We start from the raw sequence: 20,085 nt of genomic DNA on the forward strand, positions 1-20,085 counted from the left end.
CATTTAAGGGGGGAGGGGATGTGGAGTGGGCTGGTTTTGAACAAAGATACGGGGAATTCTGTCAGGTCATAAGATAGAGCTCAACCAATGATCCACAAACCGAAAAAAAAAAAAAAAAAAAAAAAAGATGGTGGTGACTTTTTGGCATCCTGAGCCACATTTGGATACTTTTTGGTCAGGACTTTATTAGCATCATCTGGAAGTAAAAGATGAAGGAAAACTTGGCTTTGAAAAAAGACAGTGGACCCAAAGTGACTAGGCAACATGGAGCTGGTTTCTAGAAATCTGAAACTTTGGATTGTCTAGGCTGGAGGGGGCAGAGACAGGGTGCTCATGCACTTAGCAGGAGGGTAGCAGAGAGAATGCTTTATGCCAGGAACAACCTGACTGCTGCTGGGGCTATCCTAGTGCTCTCAGCAAGGACTCCTGCCTCCTGAAGGGAGAGAGAATAATTCCTCCTTTCTTAAACACGGCCTGTTTGTAGTGATTTCCTTCCAAAGAGCACAGTATGGAAAGGGGAGTGGAGATTGAAGGGTAACTTTACAGAGGAGAACCTGACAAACACTTCCACCGGCTGATCAAGGTCAATGCCAACAGTCATAAATTATGTTGATAGTATGTACCCTTGATAAGATATGATAAAAATAGCATGTTACCTCTATGATCTTCCTCCTCAAAACCCATAACCCCAGTCTAATCATGAGGAAAAAATGGCAGAAAAATTCCCATGGAGGGGCGTCCTACAATATGCCCGACTAGTATCTTTAAAGATCCTCATAAACAAGGGAAGTCTAAGAAAATGTCACAGCCAAGAGGAGCCTAAGGAGACATGACAACTAAACGTAATGCACTATCTTAAAACAGGAAAAGGACATTAGGCAAAAACTAAGGAAATCTGAATAAACTGTGGACTTCAGTTAACAATAAAGTATCAATATTGGCTCATTAGTTGTTGCAAATGCACCATACTAATGTTTAAGATGTTAATCATAGGGGAAATTGGTTGCTGGTGGAGGGGCTCTCAGAGGGTGCAGGGGAGATGGAAACTCTAGGTAGTATCTGCTCAACTTCTCTGTAAATCTAAAACTGTCTTAAAAAACATAGTGTCTTCATTAAAAATAAATAAATAGATGAAAGGTAGAATCGAGAAAGTATGGAAGACTAGGGCTGAGGCTTTCAATTAGACCTCACAGGGTCTGCCTGACACAGTCATGCAGGGAAGAGGCTTTTCACTTGGAACTCTCCATGATCTTCGGTATTGAGCAAGGGTGAACAATTTCTTTGGAAGCCCCTTGGGTTCCCCGTTTTCTGGAAACTCTCATGCACTCATTTCTCCCTTCTGCTTTTCAGACTAGCATTCTTTGAAGGGAAAGGCCACCTATGAGTGTTTACTCAAGTCTTTGGTCATCAGTGAATGTCAACGTTGCTCAGAGTTTCAGTCTAGAAAACGGTGAAGGGCAAGGAGTCGTGCACCAGACTTGGGGCTCAAATCCTGGCTCCTCCACCAACAGCCATGGGACATAGGTGGATTGTTTAACCTCACTTTGTAGTAAGCACTTAAATGTGTGTTGTTATTTTTAATTTTAATTTTAATTCACTCCTCCTCTGGAGTGCTTTAAGCACTTCAGAAAGTACAAGATCTCTCTGGCACTAAGATCTGCTCTAAAAACCTGCTACAGACAGTGGTCATCAAGCATTTACCTGGCAAGTTTCTGTTTTCTGCTTCCTAGCACATGGCCCTGACCTTGGAAATCTAATTCAATAAAACCTTTCGAAAGAGCATTCTGGAGGTATCTGTCAAAATGCAAAATCGTTTTGAACTAGCAGTTCCTTTTAAATGTACAAAAATTCAAGCATGAGGTCATAAGATATATGCAGAGAACTGTTGTATAGCAAGACATGGGGGGCACCTTCACTGTCTCTCAGTAAAGGAAGGGGTAAACGAATGAGTCCAACCATACAGTTTTATGCAATGTAGTCATTAAGAAGAATGTGGTAGATCTAAGTGTGCTGAAGGACTCACATTGTATATTAAGCAAAAGCTATGCAATGATACGTATTGTATGATGTCTTTTTGCATGGATGTGATAAAATATGTGGTGTATATTATAGGTATAGAGAAAAGTCTGGAATGGCAAACACCACCCAGTTAGTAGTAACAGCAAGGCATGGATTGGGAGAAGTAGAAAGCATTTTAGCTTTTTATTTGAAGCTGTTTATGTTGTTAATAATGAGCAGTATTGTTCTGTGTATTTCCATTTATTGAGAATGTATTATGTGCCAACGCTTTATACAACGTTTCACATACGTTAAGTTATTTAGATCTCCTAACTGATAGCATTAGTGTCTCTCTTTTATAGGTGAGAAGAGCGAGGCCACTGGTTTAATTTGTTGCCCAGCGTGAGGTAGAACTGGAACTCAAACCCAGGCAGTCTGGCTCCTGAAGACACACTCAGCGGCTCCACGAGGCTCCCTTTCTGAACACATATAACCTGATCCTCCCACCCACTTCCTGCCTCTGCTCATTAACCATGACTTTCCCGGTCAGTCATTTCTTTTGATCCCACTTGCATGGGTTCCTGACATTCTTTGTGGCCACCCTGAAGACCATGGGAGACCCTGAAAAGGCAATGACAAGAACTGTGAAGGAGGGTTAGCTGGTGACTCTTGGCCAGGAGGTAACTTGGTTCACATAGTCTCGAGGCCGAGATACGAATAACGCTTGGCACCGTGGGGGTGGTGAGGGAAGAACTTTAAAAAAACTCCCCATCACAGCTCAAGGCTGACTCCCGTGATTTAAAGAAATGGAGGCCAGGGATGGTGACTGGCCTCCTATTGAACATCCACCCTTTCCACTTCGTGTGTGCAAATCTCACGTCATTCTTTTGAATTATTATTATTATTATTTTTTTATACAGACATGAAAGCATGCTTCATTGCTCCTTTATACCGAGAGAGGCAGCACCGGGAGCCTGGGCTTTACCTGGGCTGTCCTGGCCTCAGAAGCCAGGGGGTGCGGGACGCATGGGAAGGAGAAGGCGCGGACGTCAGCCTGAAGCCTGGCGAGCCCGTGAAGAGCTCGCTTGAAGGTGTTCTCCTGTGTGTTGCAGTGGTTTCACTTGGCTTCCTAGCCCCTCCATCTCAGAAAAAGACCACACCAGTGTGCTATGGTGTATGTACTTGCCAAACTGTTTATTTGCCATTCACTAGTGATAATATTGGATTTACAGAAGAAACTGTGGTACAAAGAAAGTAAGGCTCCAGTGGCTCCTGGGCAGCAGCAGTCCAGCTGCCCTGCACAGGCTGGGCACGGGAAAGCTCCCGGCGGGGGGGGGGGGGGGGGGGGGCAGCCACCCTGACTCTGAGCAGTAGACCACACACGATGGAGTGCCTGCTCTCCTGCACTGTCTGGAAACACCTTGGAGAGGGACTTGGGGTGGGGGGTGTTCTCTCATACCGTATCTGGTTTAAACCTCCAGATTGACAGTTCCCTTTCGGGAAGTATTCAATATGTCAGTACCAGGGAGAAAGAAAGCACACACAAATTTCCAGGATGCTTTGTGAACAGATCCAGTAACTGCTACACAAATAGACACTAGGTGGGGCCTGTCCAAGTAGGACTGCAATTCCCATTGTTACTTTTTCAATAGATGTGTTTTACTGTCATTTCAATTTGGAAGTTTATTTTTTTCCATTGATTTTTATACATCCAGAATAGCGCAAATAACCAACAGTTATTTTTTTTTTGCATATTCATTTCCCCTAGAACAAAAAGTGAACTTAAAAAAAAATTGGAACCATGCTATTAGCTCTTTACAAAAGTGAATAAAAAGTAGCTCATTTTTAAGTCTAAAATAAACAAAGTAGAAAGAAGCATTTTTTGTCTACAGTATTTAGCAAACATAAGAAAAAGTCCTTAGAAACACACACAAAAAAATTGAAAAAAGTTATTACAGGTATTAACAATATTTTATAATGAAGCTTAAAATCTATTTACATACATAAATACAATTAACTTTGTTGATGCAACTCTTCTGGAAGGAAAAAAAAAATGCCAAATGATCAGCCTCATCAATTCTGATCTGGCTAAAGGGAGGGGAAAAACTCCAAACAAACAGACAAACAAAAACCCCAAACAATTGTATACTGTAGGTAAACAAAAAGGCATTTTGTTCAGATGTAAAAAATGTTTTCTGAGATTATTGTTAACTGATTTTTCATGTATAAAAGACCCCAAACATATTGTACCCCCAGAAAACAAAACCACCAGAAACAAAAATCACCAGGACGGAATGTCCTAAGGAAGCAGGTCTTTCAGGACAGAAACCTGCAATCCTAAATTGTAGGACATTTGAGTGAAACCATTCATTTCCTTTCCAATCAGAGCATTTCTGTTTATCTGCACAGAAATGGCGAGGCAGCAGAAAGGCTGTCTATTAACTCACTGATTGTAATTTGTCCAGGAAGGCTTCTGTTGCTGCACTTGGACAGCAAGCAGATCCAAAATGGTTGGCAATGTCTCTGTCTGCTGGAAGAAACCCACGACGAGCAGGAGAAAGGCTGACTCACCATGCTCCTTTATGTAAAGGGAGGAGACCTGCAGCTCCTCGTGTTCTGGACATTTGGTGTGAAGTTGTGTGTGTGTGTGTGCTGTCTCCTTATATAAAGCGAGAGAATGGAGGAGGGAGGAGAGGCTTGGTGGAGGGAGGGGAAGAGAAACAGAGGGAGATATTAGGGGGTCAGAGAAAGAAAGAAATATAAGTCATATAAGAAATATAAGTCATATAAGAAATATAGCAAGAAAACCAAAAAGAATTAAGATACATGTCCATGTTGACATAAATAAAGGCATGAACAAGCAGTAGAAATGGCTTATTTAATCTTTCTTCTCTTGGACCAATGCTCCCAGATACATCCAGTTATTACATTATTGGCTTAAAGGTCTCCTTGATTGAAGGACCACCTTAATTTACCTGAAGGCAATGAATGCTATTTCTCCAGGGAGGAAAAAAGCATTAAGTGTGACATGAGGCCTATCTCCAAAACAACTGAAGTTTTATTTAATTATTTCTGGGATGATTAAGTACTACATATGCTGGTAAGGGTCTGTGAAACCCTTGACTGGCCAAACCAGTGGGTCTCCAACAAAGTGACAAGCCCTCATCATACATGTCTTTGAGAGTGAAGATTCAATGTGAAGCACTGTCTGATCCCCTTCCAGGGCATTAGGCTGGTTTTGAGTTGGAATATCTTCAGGTACCAGAAATGAACTGAAAAATATAATTTTTTTTCCTTCATTTTCCCCCAACGTTTTGTCAGGTCAGATATGGCAACATGTGCTGAAAAGAACACTTAGGTTCGATTTGGGGTCAAGGGACCAAAGGTCCTTTTCAAAAATAAAAATTTTCAATTTACTGACATTTAAGGGTAATTTTGCTGCAAAAATGTAATATAGAATAAAACATCAAATTGAATCATGGAGAGAGAATCATGTCTAAAATGAAAGTGAATATACTCTGAGTTTCTCCAAGATCTGTTTTAGCTCTTTTCTAGATAAGAATGACCTGACTGACAACACAAACTGTTTTACATTTTAATTCTTACCAAAGTGCTACTGCATCTGTGTAAAACAAATAATCAATATATATATATAAGAAAACTCAAAAACAAGTTGCTTTAAATAAGACCAGCTGTTTTGCTGCCTGCAGCCAAAGATCTTTCTAATTTGAATCCTTAAATTTATAAAATAAAAATCAAACACTGTTCTGAAGTCCTGCTTTCAAATACTCTTCAGAGTTGACCTGAAATCATTTCAACTAATTTAAGAGGTACATTAAATAACAACCAGATCATTTTGAGCACATATATGTCAAAATCAGCAGTTAGTATTTATGAGTTGTACAACTGCATTCTGACCAAATTCTCCAACAAAAATAGTGCCATAAAATTTACAGTGACATTGGATACTTTTGAATTGTAGCCATGGGCAGCAGTGACATGAATCTTTCCTGTCATGCAGATGCACGGATAAAAGTGCACACACCCCATTAGGTAGGGTCTCAGCCTGGTGAAAGCAATGCAAAGTTGGGTGCTGAATGAGCAGCATGGGATGGAGTCCGGCACAGGTGGGACAGTACTTTCCCATGTGACACCATGGAGGCACACAGATGTAAACTGTCCTGTTCAGCTCTGCTTCTGAGCCCACCCTATGAAAATTGAGCTGGAGACTTTCAGGCATCAAAAGCACCAGGTCTAGTTTCTTCTACTCCCAGCCTTGGGGGACAGCCACAAGTTTTGTTCTGCATCAATGAACAGGTACTGTATCAAATAGGAGTATTTTCTTGGAGCTAAAAAATCTGAATTCTGGATTCAGATGATCTCCTTACTCCCCCAGAAGGGAGCAGTTAAAGAACCCATTAATCCGTTCATTCGGTTCCCATGTGGATATTGCTCTTCCACATAGCTTACTTTGGATTCAATGGTTACAAAGCATGTCTGAAATTATCAAGAGCCCATGGAGGAAGCAAACCCCTAGGCAGAAAATAAATCCTCTCCAGAGGTGCAATCATTGGCATCTATCTGAACCTCCTGGAACCAGATTTGACCTTCTCTGTTTGAAGGGAGGGAGTCAGATATGAGACCCTTTGTTGAGCTTGGCAGAAAATTCCATACTTCAGATCCTTCAAGTGACCCTCAGTATCTAAAAAGCATATTAAAAACATTGCTGCATTAGCTACCAACTCGTTTGATTAACATGAAAGGGAGTTTAATGTAAACAATATTTAGATAACCAAGTCATCACATTGCCCATCCTTTTTTTCCAGCCTTCTTCAATGTGATACATTTAACTTTGGCTACTATCAAAAACAAAAACGTAGTACTTGGTATTTTTCTTCTTAATATAAGTACATTTAAATAATAAAAAAAGTATCAACACATAAGTAAGTGTCTAAACAACAAGATACATAAATATCTAGGGATTCCTTGTGGGAATACAGTAGTTGAAAATGACCCAAAGCTGTAGCTGTTTCTCAAAAAAAACAACTACACGAAAGTCCAAAAGAAAAGTTAAATAAAACTTACAGAAAAAGGAATCATATTTCTTTCAATTGTCAAAGCAAGAAAGAAGCAAGCTCAAATTTATATATATATATAAAAATAAGAACCACCCCAAATGCAAATACGAATTTTGCAATTCATAAGGTGCTGGAAAAGAAAATTAAAAAATATGAATTAGATACCAAACAAGAGGAGCTGCATTCCCCGCCCCCACCCAAACCAAAATTCCACTCTTTGGAATAAACAACTTGGTTAAAAAGTGAAGTCAAGGGTATAAAATCTTTCTTTTATTCACAGCATCGCTAAATCAGAAGCATTCACAGTTTCCCTCTGGGAATCTTCCTGTTTGCCTTACGACGTGTCCGCGTGGTGGCGAGGCGGACACCCTCAGATTGGGTCAAGCTTCGGAAAAGGTGAGCCGGGCCCACGGTGACGGCGCTCAGGCGCTCCGTACGGCCTCGGGGGGCGTAGGCGGCCCTAGGGCTTGGGGGGGGGGGGGCGCAGACCGGAGCTAGATCCCAGAACCTAGTTCGCAGGGGCCCGCCCCCTCCCCAGCGCCGGCCGCGGACCCCGCGTTCGCGGGCTCTCCCCGGCGAAGGCTGGGCCTGGGCAGGGGCGCTCCTGACGCCCGGCCGCCGCGAGGCCCTCAGTAGGGCCGCCACACGGCCTCCTCGAGGCGCGCGGCGGGCGCCATGTTGGTGGGCGAGTTGCTGTGGCTGCCCTCAGCCTCTACCACGTCGCTCTGGTTCGGGAGGCTGGGGTTGAGCAGTGCCGAGCCGGTGGAGGCGTTGGTGCACGGCGGCAGGATGCGCGGCGGCGACCGCTCGCCGCCCACCATGGAGAACTGGTAGGAGCCGGCTGAGGCGCCGTAGTACAGGTGGTAGGAGGGTGAGCTGGCCTGGAAGGGGCCGCCCTGTGCCTGCGATGAGCCGGGGTAGGGCGGCGGCAGGTATGTGTGGTAGCGCGTGGCCGAGCTCATGGCCGACATGCCGATGCCGATGCCCGACGTGACGGGCGTCGGGGAGTAGGTGAAGGCGCCGGGGTAGTGCATGCGAGGGTCTGAGATGGAGGGCAGCGCGGGGAACTGGCGCGGGTCGCCGAAGGCCGTCAGGTCGGGGGCCGCTGCGGGGGCGGGCGAGAAAAGAGCGTGAGGCTGGAGCAGGGGAGGCCACGCCCCTCCCGCCCGCGGCCCGCCCACAGGAGGATTACCCAGAATGCTGCTGCCCTGGGAGCCGAGGGGGCCGCCTACCCAGCATGCTAGTGGGCAGGGAGGTGGTGTGATGCTCTGCGATGAGAGAGGGTAGTAATCCGGGGCTTCACGGAATGTAAGGTGGGGTAGGCTACACTGTCATTACAATATAATAGAATGTGATACAATGTAACGTAACACATACTATGTATAGTTAAAACAGGTATAATATCGATGTAATTACAGGGTTGGCAAACCGACCGTCTGGCCACCACCAATTTTGTACGGCCCCAAGCTGAGAATGAGTTACTTTTCTAAACGGTTGAAAAAAGTGAAAAGACATAATATTTCCTGACGTGAAAATTATGTGAAATTCCCATATCGGTGGCCATGCATAAACTTTCACTGGAATGAGCCTCACTCCTGTTCAGTATTACCATAGCTGCTGATGAGCCACCACTGCAGAGTGGAGTCGTCATGACACAGACCGCAGGACCCGGGAAGCCTAAAATATTTAGTATCTGGCCGCTTATGGAAAAAAGTTTACCAGCCCTCTGTAATCAATATATTAATATGCCAATATTAATATAAATGTAATCTGTGATATTAATATCATTGTAAGAATGTGTAACTTATAAAATTATATAATACTAATGAAATGGATGCATCCCTAGATTAATATTAATAGAATATATCATAATATGATATTGTGTTATAATATTAATATATAATAACATAATACATTATACATAATATTTAGATTGAATCATAGGAAACTGCTGTTTCTGTAGGTCTCAAACAATTAAAAATTGGCAATTTCTTATGATTCGACCTAATGTGTGGCATAGCAGTGACTGAGTGAATGTCAGTGAGTATCAATACCACTCTTTGTCTCCCACATGTGCCTTTAAACTACTTCTACATTTTTAGAAAAATATGGCCTCAGTGTCACCTGGTATTCTCTCACATGTGTTTCACTGATTTGTTAACGCAAATGGCCACAGGGCCTTGATTTATCCACTCCATTTTTGCACATGTTGAAATTTTACCAGGAATGGCAAAGCTTTGTCTGTAAAACTCATTTTGTTAGGATTCTGCATTTATGGTTTCAGAAACTGGCTTCGGCCTTTATTGCATCCTTCTGCATTTTTCTTCAGCATACGCTGCCCTTGGGAACTACTAGGGGCTTTGGGTGCCAGGAAGCGTTCCCTGTGTCCTGTAGATCAGTTTCTCAGCAGTGGTACTATTGACATTTTGGGCCAGATAGTTATTTGTTGGGGAGGTGGGGGGTTGTCCCATGCATTGTAGGATATTTGGCAGCATCCTTGGCCTCTGCCTACCAAATGTCTGTGGTGCCCCCACACCCCGCATTGTGACAACTAGCAATGTCTCGAGATACTGCCAAATGTTCTGGGGGTAGGGTGAGGGGGGCAAGAATTCTCCCCCCCCCCCCGAGAACCACCATGTAAATATAGGATGGTGTCCTGGGGTAACTGTTCCTCAGAATTATTCATCAAATACTGGGCCAGGACCGTACTCTTTACAACAGCAAACCCAAAAGATAGCAGAGGCAAGAATTAAATGTTTTAAAATCTGTAAGTTCTCAAATCAACATACAAAATAACTTCAAGCTCAGAATGGCATGTGGTTGGTGTCCTTTTGTGTTCAGGCCCATAGAGAAACTTGATGGAGCCAAGAGTTTGCTCTGAAAGGAAAGCTACCAGGGTGGATTAATCTGTTTTTGGAAGGCATCCGGGGTTGATCAACTTCCTCATATTTCAAGCCTATTATTCCAGCAGGGAGAGCTAGTGTTCTCATTCTCTTTCTGCCTGTCTCTCTGTCTCCCACTCTCTCTCGCTCTCTCTCTCCCTCTCTCCCCCTTCTCCCCCTCCCTTCTCCTCCTTTCCTCTCTCCGAACTCCTCTATAAATTTGGGGTGAATGTGATGAGGAGGTATATACTCCTCATCAGAGAGGTAATTAAAGTTTATAGAAACAACCAAAGTCTGCAGCCAATCTCTCTGCTAATGAGGAAACCAGGAGTCTGACTTTCAAACAAACACTCCTGTTAATCTTTTCAAAGCCAGTCAGACATGTGGGCAGGGAAAACGTTGTAAACTGACAGTCGTTCTGGGGCTGCCCTTCCACGGCCACTCTCTAGCTCGTCCTGAAGCCAGGCCGCACCTCATTCCACACAGTTTGTCCCTGCCCGCTTACTGGGGCTGTCTGTGAGCAAGCTCTGTGTCACTTGTTTTTGCTCACCCAGAGAGCTGTGACAGGAAGCTTGACTCCATTTTTCCAGTTAGATTTCTATAGTCTAGGGAGAAGCCGAGGTAGGAGGAAGAGCATTAGGCAAATACAATCAATTTGTTGGCATCTGATGCAAGACTCTGGACACAAATTAATGACTCCGCCCAGTATTCCTCTTGCTTCATTTGCCCTGAGACAAAAAGGTGAATCCACTGGAAAATGAATGAAAGGTCACCCTGTTTCATGGCGATGTCTGGACATGCTCTGCCAGACTGTTCCAACGACTACATGGTAATGTGGTGATGGTACCAAGTTACCGTAATCCCGAGTGAGTCCGAGGCTGGTCACGGACATAAGTAATGGAATGATGTTATGGTCTCAGCTGTCAGGGGAAAATAGTTCTTTCACTTGTGGGCAGAATATCTGAAAGATCTTCAGTACTGCCCGTGATTCTCTTTCTGTCTACATGGCACCAGTGCCACTGGACAAAAGACCACCTCTTTGGTGAAAGTAGCTTTTCCCGCATATTTTGATAATAAAAGAGCTTCAGCCCTCTAGATATGTTCCAATTCAAATGATCTATTCAAATATTTGTTTCCATTTTTATGTCCCATCTGACATTTCCTACCAAGCCCCACGGTCACGCACCATTCACCCTACCTGTCCGTCGCCCATTTGTCCTTTGGGCTGGCCTGGTGCCCCCTTATTCCATAGTGGGTGGGGGTGGGGACCCCTGATAGTCACAGGGAGCTTTTAAAGAGTAGGAAATCTGGGGATTAGGAAGTTCAGGTATTTTAGTTGGAAATGTTTCTCCACCAGTGGTGCTAAATATTTGCCATGACAGCTCAAGTGTTCGTTCTACAGCTTGACATGGATGAAAGCTGTCCCACTCCAGCCCCTCCCACTGCCCCCAAAGGATTAAACAGCCTGAGCAGATAATGGTGGCCTTAAAAGGTATTTTGCATGACTCAGATTAATGCATGCCGTCTGTCGCCCAGATTGGCAGCTAAACATTAATATTTTTTTTTAAAGAAAAAAAAATAAAGGAAAACCTCCAGATGACATCTCTTTTCAGACAAGGTGTGGAGACTGTCTGCAAAGGAGAGAGAGAGAGAGACAGTGCAAGTCCCCCCCCCCCCCTCCCCCCCGCCCCCGTGCAGAAGGAAGTCCAGGTGGGGTTGGGGGCGGGGAGAGGGGCCGAACACAGAGCTCTGGGGCGGGATTAAAAGGAAAAGCAGGAGCAGAGCAGTGTCAGGTTCTCAAGGCTGGCAGCCAGGCAGCCACTTGGCTTTTATGTGTCGCAATCCCCTACCGCCCCCAGGCATATGACAACGCTTCTCAGGCCGGCACTCCAGGCTTGATTTCTCAGAGGGAGACCTGCCAAGTTGAAGAGCAGTCTCCCATGCCTTTCCCAGCCACTGGGGAAAGCTCATCTGAAATTCTCTCCTGCCCTCCCTCCATGACAGGGGAGAATCATTCTTGGGCGCTGAAATGGGACGTGGTTTTTGTGTACCTCACACCCTCATGCCATAAAACGTCCTTCCCCACTCATTGGGTAATTGAAGTCCTGGTTATTCAGAAGTGTAACAGCTACATGGGACTTGGGAGCGCACATTACCGATTCCCTTTAAAAAAAAGAAAAGTCACCCTCACATCTGAACACTGGTCAGTTGGAGCGGCTGCCCCCTGAGGGCTCTTGAAACTATAAGGTGCAGATCTTGGGTGCTGACCAAGTCAAAAGTCTTACGTAATAAATTCCAAGGGGCCCAGAGCAGGCACATTACCAAGGAAAACAGTAATTGTTTTAGCTGTAGAGAGCAGAGCAGTGCCACTGAGAAGAATCAATAAAAGTTGACAAGTGCCTTTGGAATCAAACTGGTCCTGAGGGAACAGAACTTCTGAAACAACAAGCTGAACAGACGTCATCATTCTTATGCTACTTCCTCAACTCCTTAGCCCAGCAGGTGCCCTGAAAATGTTGGCATTAATGCAAAAAGTGGACAACTAAGTTGGCTTTCCCATTTTACCACAGCGCCTAAGAATACTCGAAGGTGGTAGTTCTCAACTGGGGGGCAGCTTGGGGGCCCTCTGGATATCTGGCAGTGTCTGGAGACATTTTTGGTTGTCTTGATGCGGGGGAGGAGGCCTGTTGCTGCATCTAGAAGCCAGAGATGTTGCTAAATATTCTGCGGTGCACAGGACAGCCCCCCACAACAAAGAATTCTCTGGCCCCAGATGCAAATGGTGCTGTTGTTGAGAAGCTCCGAGAAGAAGCTAAAGCATTTGGTGAAATCTCAAGTAATCACAACTGTCTGGAAAACACCACATTATATGACATTTAAAATTGCAGACGTGATGCCTTTGCCCCTTTCGCCTGCCCCCTAATCTACTATAATCTGATCTCAAGAGCTGAAAAGCAAAGACAACCACCCTCCCCCCCACACATATGAAGTATGTTTGCAGGCTTCATAATGCTGAAGTTGTCTTAAGTATTTTCACAGTTTGGTCCAGCTCCAATTTCAAAGCTCCAAGCAGGGAGTTAGTTTCTTCTTTTGCTTTCAACAAAGGAATTTTTCTCTACCTCCGATTTCCCTGCCCACGAGCAAAGGTGAGTGCCAAGCCCAAAGGTCTCATAGGTTAAATGACTAATATTTAATGAGCTCGTATTAACAACAATTATGCTAACCACGACACCCGAGCTTTCCATTCTGTTCCTCTAATCTGGGATGAACAGCTCTTAGTTTGAAATGTCTCATTTGGGGTGTAGCTGCCTCCCATTCCACAGGTACCCCAGTGTTGTTCACATGACCTTTGAAAGCTCACCACCGTCAGACGGATAGTCCCACCTGAGTTCTAGAAGCTGATTCCTTTGGCCTTGTATGTTATTAACCCACCAGCTGCTACCTCTGTCTGCCAAATATGAGCAACCCCAAAATACCCAAAGAATCCTCTTCTGCCTTCATATTCATAATCTCTGTCTCTAGGTGTCAGGGAAAATCAGTGCATGGACATGGGACTTAGACAGCCTTGTCTTTAAACCACATTTTACCCCCCAGAATGACTGCCAACCCCTTCATGAATCTCCAGTCTCTCAAACCTTCCACTCTAGCTTGACTTCAAAGGGTGTGTTCAAGCAACTTACTTGTGAGTCGACTGGAAAGCTCTGCAGAGAGGGTTGTCATGCCACTGGCCCGTCCAGGTGAGATGGGTGTTGCTGGGTGTACGGAAGGTGAGGCGATCGATCCCAGGTATTGGTAGGACTGATCATAGGACCACGGTGGGGACGGCTGGATCTGCCTTGTGTCTGCAGAGAATCGGGGATGTCAGTCATACATAGAGTGGGGTGGGGTTTAAGAAAAAAAAAAAACTTCTAATAAAAAGCTAGTCACCTTTTTTTTCTTTTAAAATTTCATTTATTTATTTGACAGAGACACAGCGAGAGAGAGAGAGCACAAACAGGGGGAGTGGGAGAGGGAGAAGCAGGCTCCCTGCTCAGCAGGGAGCCCGATATGAGGCTTGATCCCAGGACCCTGGGACCATGACCTGAACCGAAGGCAGACGCTTAACGACTGAGCCACCCAGGCACCCCTAGTCACCTTTGCCTAAATATGTTATACATGTCTGTGGCCTGTTGACCAGTGTTTAGTAAGTCCAAGTATTTGCTTTTGTTTGATGATTTCCATCCCTCCCACAAAGATACTGAAATACAGTTTGTGTGCGATTCTTGAAGATTTTCCTCTGATAACTGTTCCTTCCGGAGGTTTGATTTAATCATGCTAATAATGATAGGAGAAGTTGAATATGCTTTCCAGGTAGAATTGTTAATGCTCACCTGTTGAACTACAGCACGTTTCAACTGCCCAGACAATATCAGCTTTACCAAGAGTTACAATTCTCATCCTCAGAAACATTTTATAAACTCAGGCGATCACCTATCCACCTGTACTCAGTAAGCAAAAAAGAACATAGAGGTTTTTTTTTTTTGTTTTTTGTTTTTTTGTACCTTTGGCAAAAATATCCCAAGGGTTAAATATCCTCTATTTAGGTGAATTGTCTCCCAAGGAATTTAGAAAAGAAGGTCTGGCTGGGAAGCTGGTGATGAGGCCTGAGGATTAGTTCACAAGCCCAGCATAGAGAGCTGGCTCTACCACCCCAGACCGACAGGTGTCCCACACCTTTTCAAGACCTCAAGTCTGCAACGTTTAAAGGGCAGAATGTTGAGCAAGTATTTTATAGATGGCCATTAAATGAAGACTGGGATAGAGAAGAGACAAAACTCTGACTTCAGAAGATTTAGGTAAAAAGGATTTTGTAAATTTGACTCCAGCATTCATAGGAGTCTTAGTTTTCAAAAGCATCCCATTGCAGATGAAAAGGAGAAGAAAAAATGAACAAACTCTCTAATCTCAGGCAATATGTGTAAGAAAAGTTGAATGGGACATGGTCCCCCCCCAAGATAACCTCCATTTCTTTAGGGTTAAACATTGATTTTCTCTTTGTGTCCCACCTTCTCTGTGGACTACGCTAGTTCCCAGGGGTCTTCATAGCCAGGGCTGCATGATGCTGGGAGTACATCTAGAAAGAGCAACGATCCTCAGGAAAATATGGGATGCAGGCTGTGTATGTGCCAGGATGTAAAGAAGTGAGTTCTTCCTACTTGTTGTGAAATATTCAGTTCTCATTCCTCCAGGGGCTTTTCATTTCCAGAAGTTCAAGTTTGCTGTTTCTGTTTATCTGTTTGAAGCCGGCAGAGCGGATAACAGAATCAGGGGTTTGGAGATCCACCTGGATCCCCGGGTCTTCTGCCTGCCTGCCCCCTCCCCCTGTCCCTCATGTGGATCGATTTCTTTCTTTTCTTTAAAAATAACTCAATTTTTAAGTTTGGAAAATCTGGGCAAATATTTTAGAATCTCTGAAATCTAATATTAAAGAAGGGTCCTCATTCCATTCTGAATTTTGGGGAATTGAGCAGAAGGCAAGGAATAAAAGAGCTGGTCCATTTAAACTCAGTGGAAATGAATGATCAGCTACAGTCAAAGATCCTGCACAGCCTTCCAGGCGACAGTGTTTCCAATAATTGAAAGCAAAGAACAAAATAGCAGATTGTTCAATATTCCCATTTTACTACAAGGGTTTTCCTCCAAGTGAAAAATAAATTATAGACTCAGATATTTTTGTAAGACTTGCGTATGTCCTAGATATACACATTTGCTAGGTGAGTATATAGTACTCAAATATTTTAATCATTTAAGAAGCAAACAAAAGAGGTTTTATAATTGTCATAAAGCCCTCCGGGGTGTGAATTGTGGTTCAGTAATTCATGCCTTGCTGTGTAGACAGCCCAGCACCCCTAACCCCATGTCTAAAACCACAGTAAGCATAAAGTATTATGCCATGATTCATGCTCTGTCATGTTTTACTGTAGTGAAAAAGTTGTGCTAGGCTTTTCTAAACTCATAATTAAACCATGCAAACGTTGCATAATGTTTCACAGCCTTTTAAAAATATGCTTTGGTAAAATGATCTTTATGATTAAAGTCCAAGTTCTGTGATTGTTTTTTTTTTCAACACAGGGTTTTAGATTCAACATTCTTGCTTCACACCACAACCTTAGCTTTCCAGCGTTAGAGGAGGGCGAGCGCTTAAAACCCCTGCGTGATCAGTTTTCATTCATGTGACCCGTAGTGAGCTGCCTTTGGATTCATTGCCAGCGGTGGGCCAGAAGGTGGTGATGGCGAGCTTCTCATGTCAGGTTTTTTGGGTGTTTTCTAATTCTATGTGTATTATTAATAAAAAAAACCAAAAGCACAAAATAGAACAAAAAAACTAGGGCCGACGATATGGTGTATGCTGAGTTTACTGTTCCGTTACCATTCTTGCTCTGATGGGGCCAACTCGAACACATGAAGGCAGTATGGAAATGGCAGTGCTGTGGGCAACCCCAAGCATGGGACTGAGAGGCAGGAGAAGTGGCCTCCATGTTTGTCTTTGAGCCTGGACCACTTGTTTACACGTCCTCATTCTCCTCTCTAAAAACACATGATCTCAAAGCCCCTTCCAACAGTCACGGTGCAGGATTCTAATTCAAATAGGTCCTTTACAGTGTTTCTCTGATGAACATGTGCTAATCAGATTTAAGAAAGAATCAGGTGGAAGCGTGCAGTGAAGAATGGTGCTTATAACAATAAATATACCTATCCCGGGAAGAGGAAGTAGGCAGGGAGAAGATGGGGTTATCCAGAAAAGAAGCCGTAGGGTGAGGAAGAGAACCACTGTCAGCCATTTTCCAGAGAGCAGGGCTGTTTATTCTTGAAGGCGGTGCCTCTGATAAGTCAGTCCATCAAAAAGAACAAAAGTTTATTGGAATTTTAGTATGTGCTAGGCATGTGCTAACTTAGCTAGTAATAGCCTGATGAGTAAGACCAATCCCCTGCCCCATTGGAGCTTCTAGTCTGGTATCAGTGAAGATCCTGGGAGTAGATGATGCTTCAAAAGGTTTTTTCCTATGGCACTGATTATATGCTGAGAGTTGCTTCATTTATTCATTCACATTCATTAGTTCGTTCACTCATTCATTCATAGGCTCATGAAGTTATTCACATCCTCATTCATTCATGTTGCCAATGAGCATTTTTGCTTTACGAGGGTCACTGCTTTGGGGACTCAGTAGTGAATGGATTATAGTCCTTGCCTTTAGGGAATCACAGCTAGTGGGGGACCTGTACTCAGGAGAACTGATGGGTTATCTGCCTAATCTGGACTTGCAAACAGCTGTTCCCACGTTAGAGATAACCCTAATGACATTTATTATGCACTTATGTTCTGCCTCTGCAAGGAACAGATTAGGGAAAGCACCTAATTTAAATAATAGATTTCAGTCTGAATTCTGCCTTTACCCTGGGCAAGTCACTTATTTTCTCTGATACGTAGTTTTCCTACTTCAAATGGTAGTAGTGAAGAATAAGTGCGATAAGTCATATGTAAAGCAAGTAACACAGTTTTTGGCCGTATTAAATGCTCAATAAGTCTGACTATTTTTTATGATTACATTATTAAAAAGGAAAATGAACCCATGCCAAGGGATTTATCTGATAATTTATTGGTAAGGCCACACACACCTGCTCCAGGGTGAGCCTTGTAATGCCACGCTGTTCACTGATAAAGGGCTTGCCGGCCGGTCTTCAGCACTGGAGAGGAACTGGGCTCCAGAGATTAAGTGGTAAAGCTCAAGAAATCTGGAGATTTGAGGTAAGGATAGAGGAGGCAAAGACCCAACCTCAACTAGTTCACATGTCCATTAAGAAAACGACTGGATTAGAAAATTTAAATTTGAGCCTTTCTGCCTCCTGTTTTTTTCAGGGTACATAATATTTTGATGCAGCCACTTTACTGAAGTCATTTTGTGATGGGTTATTTTCAGCTGTCTGATCATCAAAAAAGTGGGTAAAACAGAGCTCCCTCTCTCCCTTCCCTTTGAAATGAAGTCAGAGAAGGGGGAAGTTGGGGATAAGGTAGGGCGGAGGCGAGCGGTGAACTCCGAGGGATCCAGGGCATACATCACTCAATAAGAAAGTAGAGTGCTTTCACCTGTTGATGCAGCAGTAACAAAAAGTCTCCAGAGTGAAAAATGACCCTATCAAATAACTGATGTCAAGATGTTCTGCTGCTTCCAGCTGCAGCTCTGAAATGTAAAGAGCTTGGGGGTCACCACTCCCCTCTCTACAAGAAAAGAGCGGCACAGACTGATAATCCATGACTCTTCTTGGATCTGTTAGAGAATTGGGACTGTAGGGCAAACTGCCACCCTGGAATCTTGAGAGGCAGGTGACTAGAAAATCACTGAGGTCTGCGTACCAGGAGCAGAAGCTGCTAGAGCCATAAACTGGTCAGAACGTTTAACTGGTAATTTTGATTAACTGTTGGAGACCGAGTATAGTCTACTGTGAGAATAAGAAACTTCTAGGGGCTGCAGTCTTGTGTGCATGTATGGGGATTTGGGTGGGGACACTTTCATGAGATTGGCATCAGGAACTCCTCCAGGTTTTCACGGGATCCAGTATAATAACAGTGGGTTACGGCTGAAAGAGACTATTTAGGGAAGAGTTCTTAGGGAAGTCCAAAGACAACAAGGGAGACAAAAACAAGGACATTAGAGGAATTTGAAGCCTCTGGCATCTACAGCTACAGTAAACATGAAGCACAGCCCAACTCCTAGCTAGATGAACATAAAATCTCACACTGAAGGCCTATTTACGTCCATTCCCATCACCTGATACATCATGTCCAGCTTTCTTTTTTTTTTTAAGACTTATTTATTTTAGAGAGAGAGAGAGGGAGTGTGCAAGCAGGGAGAGAGGCAGAGGGAGAGGGAGGGAGAGAATCCTCAAGCAGACTCAACGCTCAGCATGGAGCCTGATGCGGGGCTTGATCCCAGGACCCTGAGATCATGACCTGAACCAAAACCAAGAGCCGGTGCTTAACTGACTGAGCACCCAGGTGCCCCTCATGTCCAGCTTTCAAATCAGAAATAACAAGGCATGCCAAAAGGTAAGAAAAGCAGTCTGAAGAGATACAACAAAAAGCAGAACCAGACTCAGATATGACATAGATTTTGGAGTTACCAGACAGGGAATTTAATTGTGATTAATGTGTTAAGGGCTCTAATGGAAAAAGGAGACAGCATGCAGGAACAGATGGGTGATGTAAGGAGGGAGATGGAAACTCTCAGATACAAAAGGAAATTCTAGAAATGAAAAACATTGTAACAGATAGATGAGAAATGCCTTTGATGGGCTCATCAATAGACTGGATATGGCTGAGGAAAGAATCAATGAGCTTTAAAATATGTTAATAGAAACTTCCCAAACTAAAAGGTAAAGAGAAAAAAGAAAGAAAAAAACAAAGCAAACAAACAGAAAAACCCAAAACAGAACATCCATGAACTTTGGGACAATTTCAAAAGGTGTAACATATGCATAGTGGAAATATCAGAAGGAGAAAGAAAAGAAAACAGAGTAGAAGAAATATCTGAAGTATTAATGGCCAATAATTTTTTAAAATTAGTGATGGACACCAAACCACAGATCCAAGAAGCTCAGAGAACACCAAGGAAGATAAATACCAAATAATCTACAGAAACACCTTACCGAGAGCAATAAGGATAAGAATTACTTCCAATTTGTCTTCAAAAACCATACAAGCAAAAAGTGTAGTAAATATTTCAAGTGTTTAAAGGAAAAAAAGCCACCAGCCTAAAATTCCATATTCTACAAAATTATACCTCAACAGTGATGGAGAAATAAAGATATTATCTGACAAACAAAAACTGAAGTAATTTACCCAACAGCGCTGTCATGCAAGAAATGTTAAAAGGAATTCTTCAAGGAGAAGGAAAATATAGGTCAGAAAATTCAATTGAAACAAAGAAAGGAAGTTTCAGAGAAAAAATAAATGAAAGTAAAATAAAGTCTTATTTTTCCTATTCTTAGTTGATCCAAAAGATAAACTGTCTGTTTAAAATGATAATAGAGGGAAAAATGTATTGGGTGATCACAGCATATTGGTAAATGAGATGAATAGCAGGAATGAC

At 43.4% G+C, this 20,085-nt stretch overlaps 1 protein-coding gene across 1 annotated transcript in view; it reads right to left on the bottom strand.

Moving 5' to 3' along the window:
• Nucleotides 1-7,213: 7,213 nt before the first annotated feature.
• RUNX1 (RUNX family transcription factor 1) overlaps nucleotides 7,214-20,085 on the bottom strand; it is a 94,361-nt gene continuing 81,489 nt past the window's right edge. Inside the window, exons 6-7 of the mRNA XM_032396938.1 lie at nucleotides 13,639-13,800; nucleotides 7,214-8,181 (exon numbers count right to left, since the gene is read on the bottom strand). Of these exons, the coding sequence (XP_032252829.1) occupies nucleotides 7,706-8,181; nucleotides 13,639-13,800 (638 nt within the window). The 3' untranslated portion in view covers nucleotides 7,214-7,705. The remainder of the gene's footprint in view (nucleotides 8,182-13,638; nucleotides 13,801-20,085) is intronic.

Source organism: Phoca vitulina, unplaced genomic scaffold, assembly GCF_004348235.1.
Source record: "Phoca vitulina isolate PV1807 unplaced genomic scaffold, GSC_HSeal_1.0 scaffold95, whole genome shotgun sequence".
In the NCBI taxonomy this organism is placed as follows: domain Eukaryota; kingdom Metazoa; phylum Chordata; class Mammalia; order Carnivora; family Phocidae; genus Phoca; species Phoca vitulina.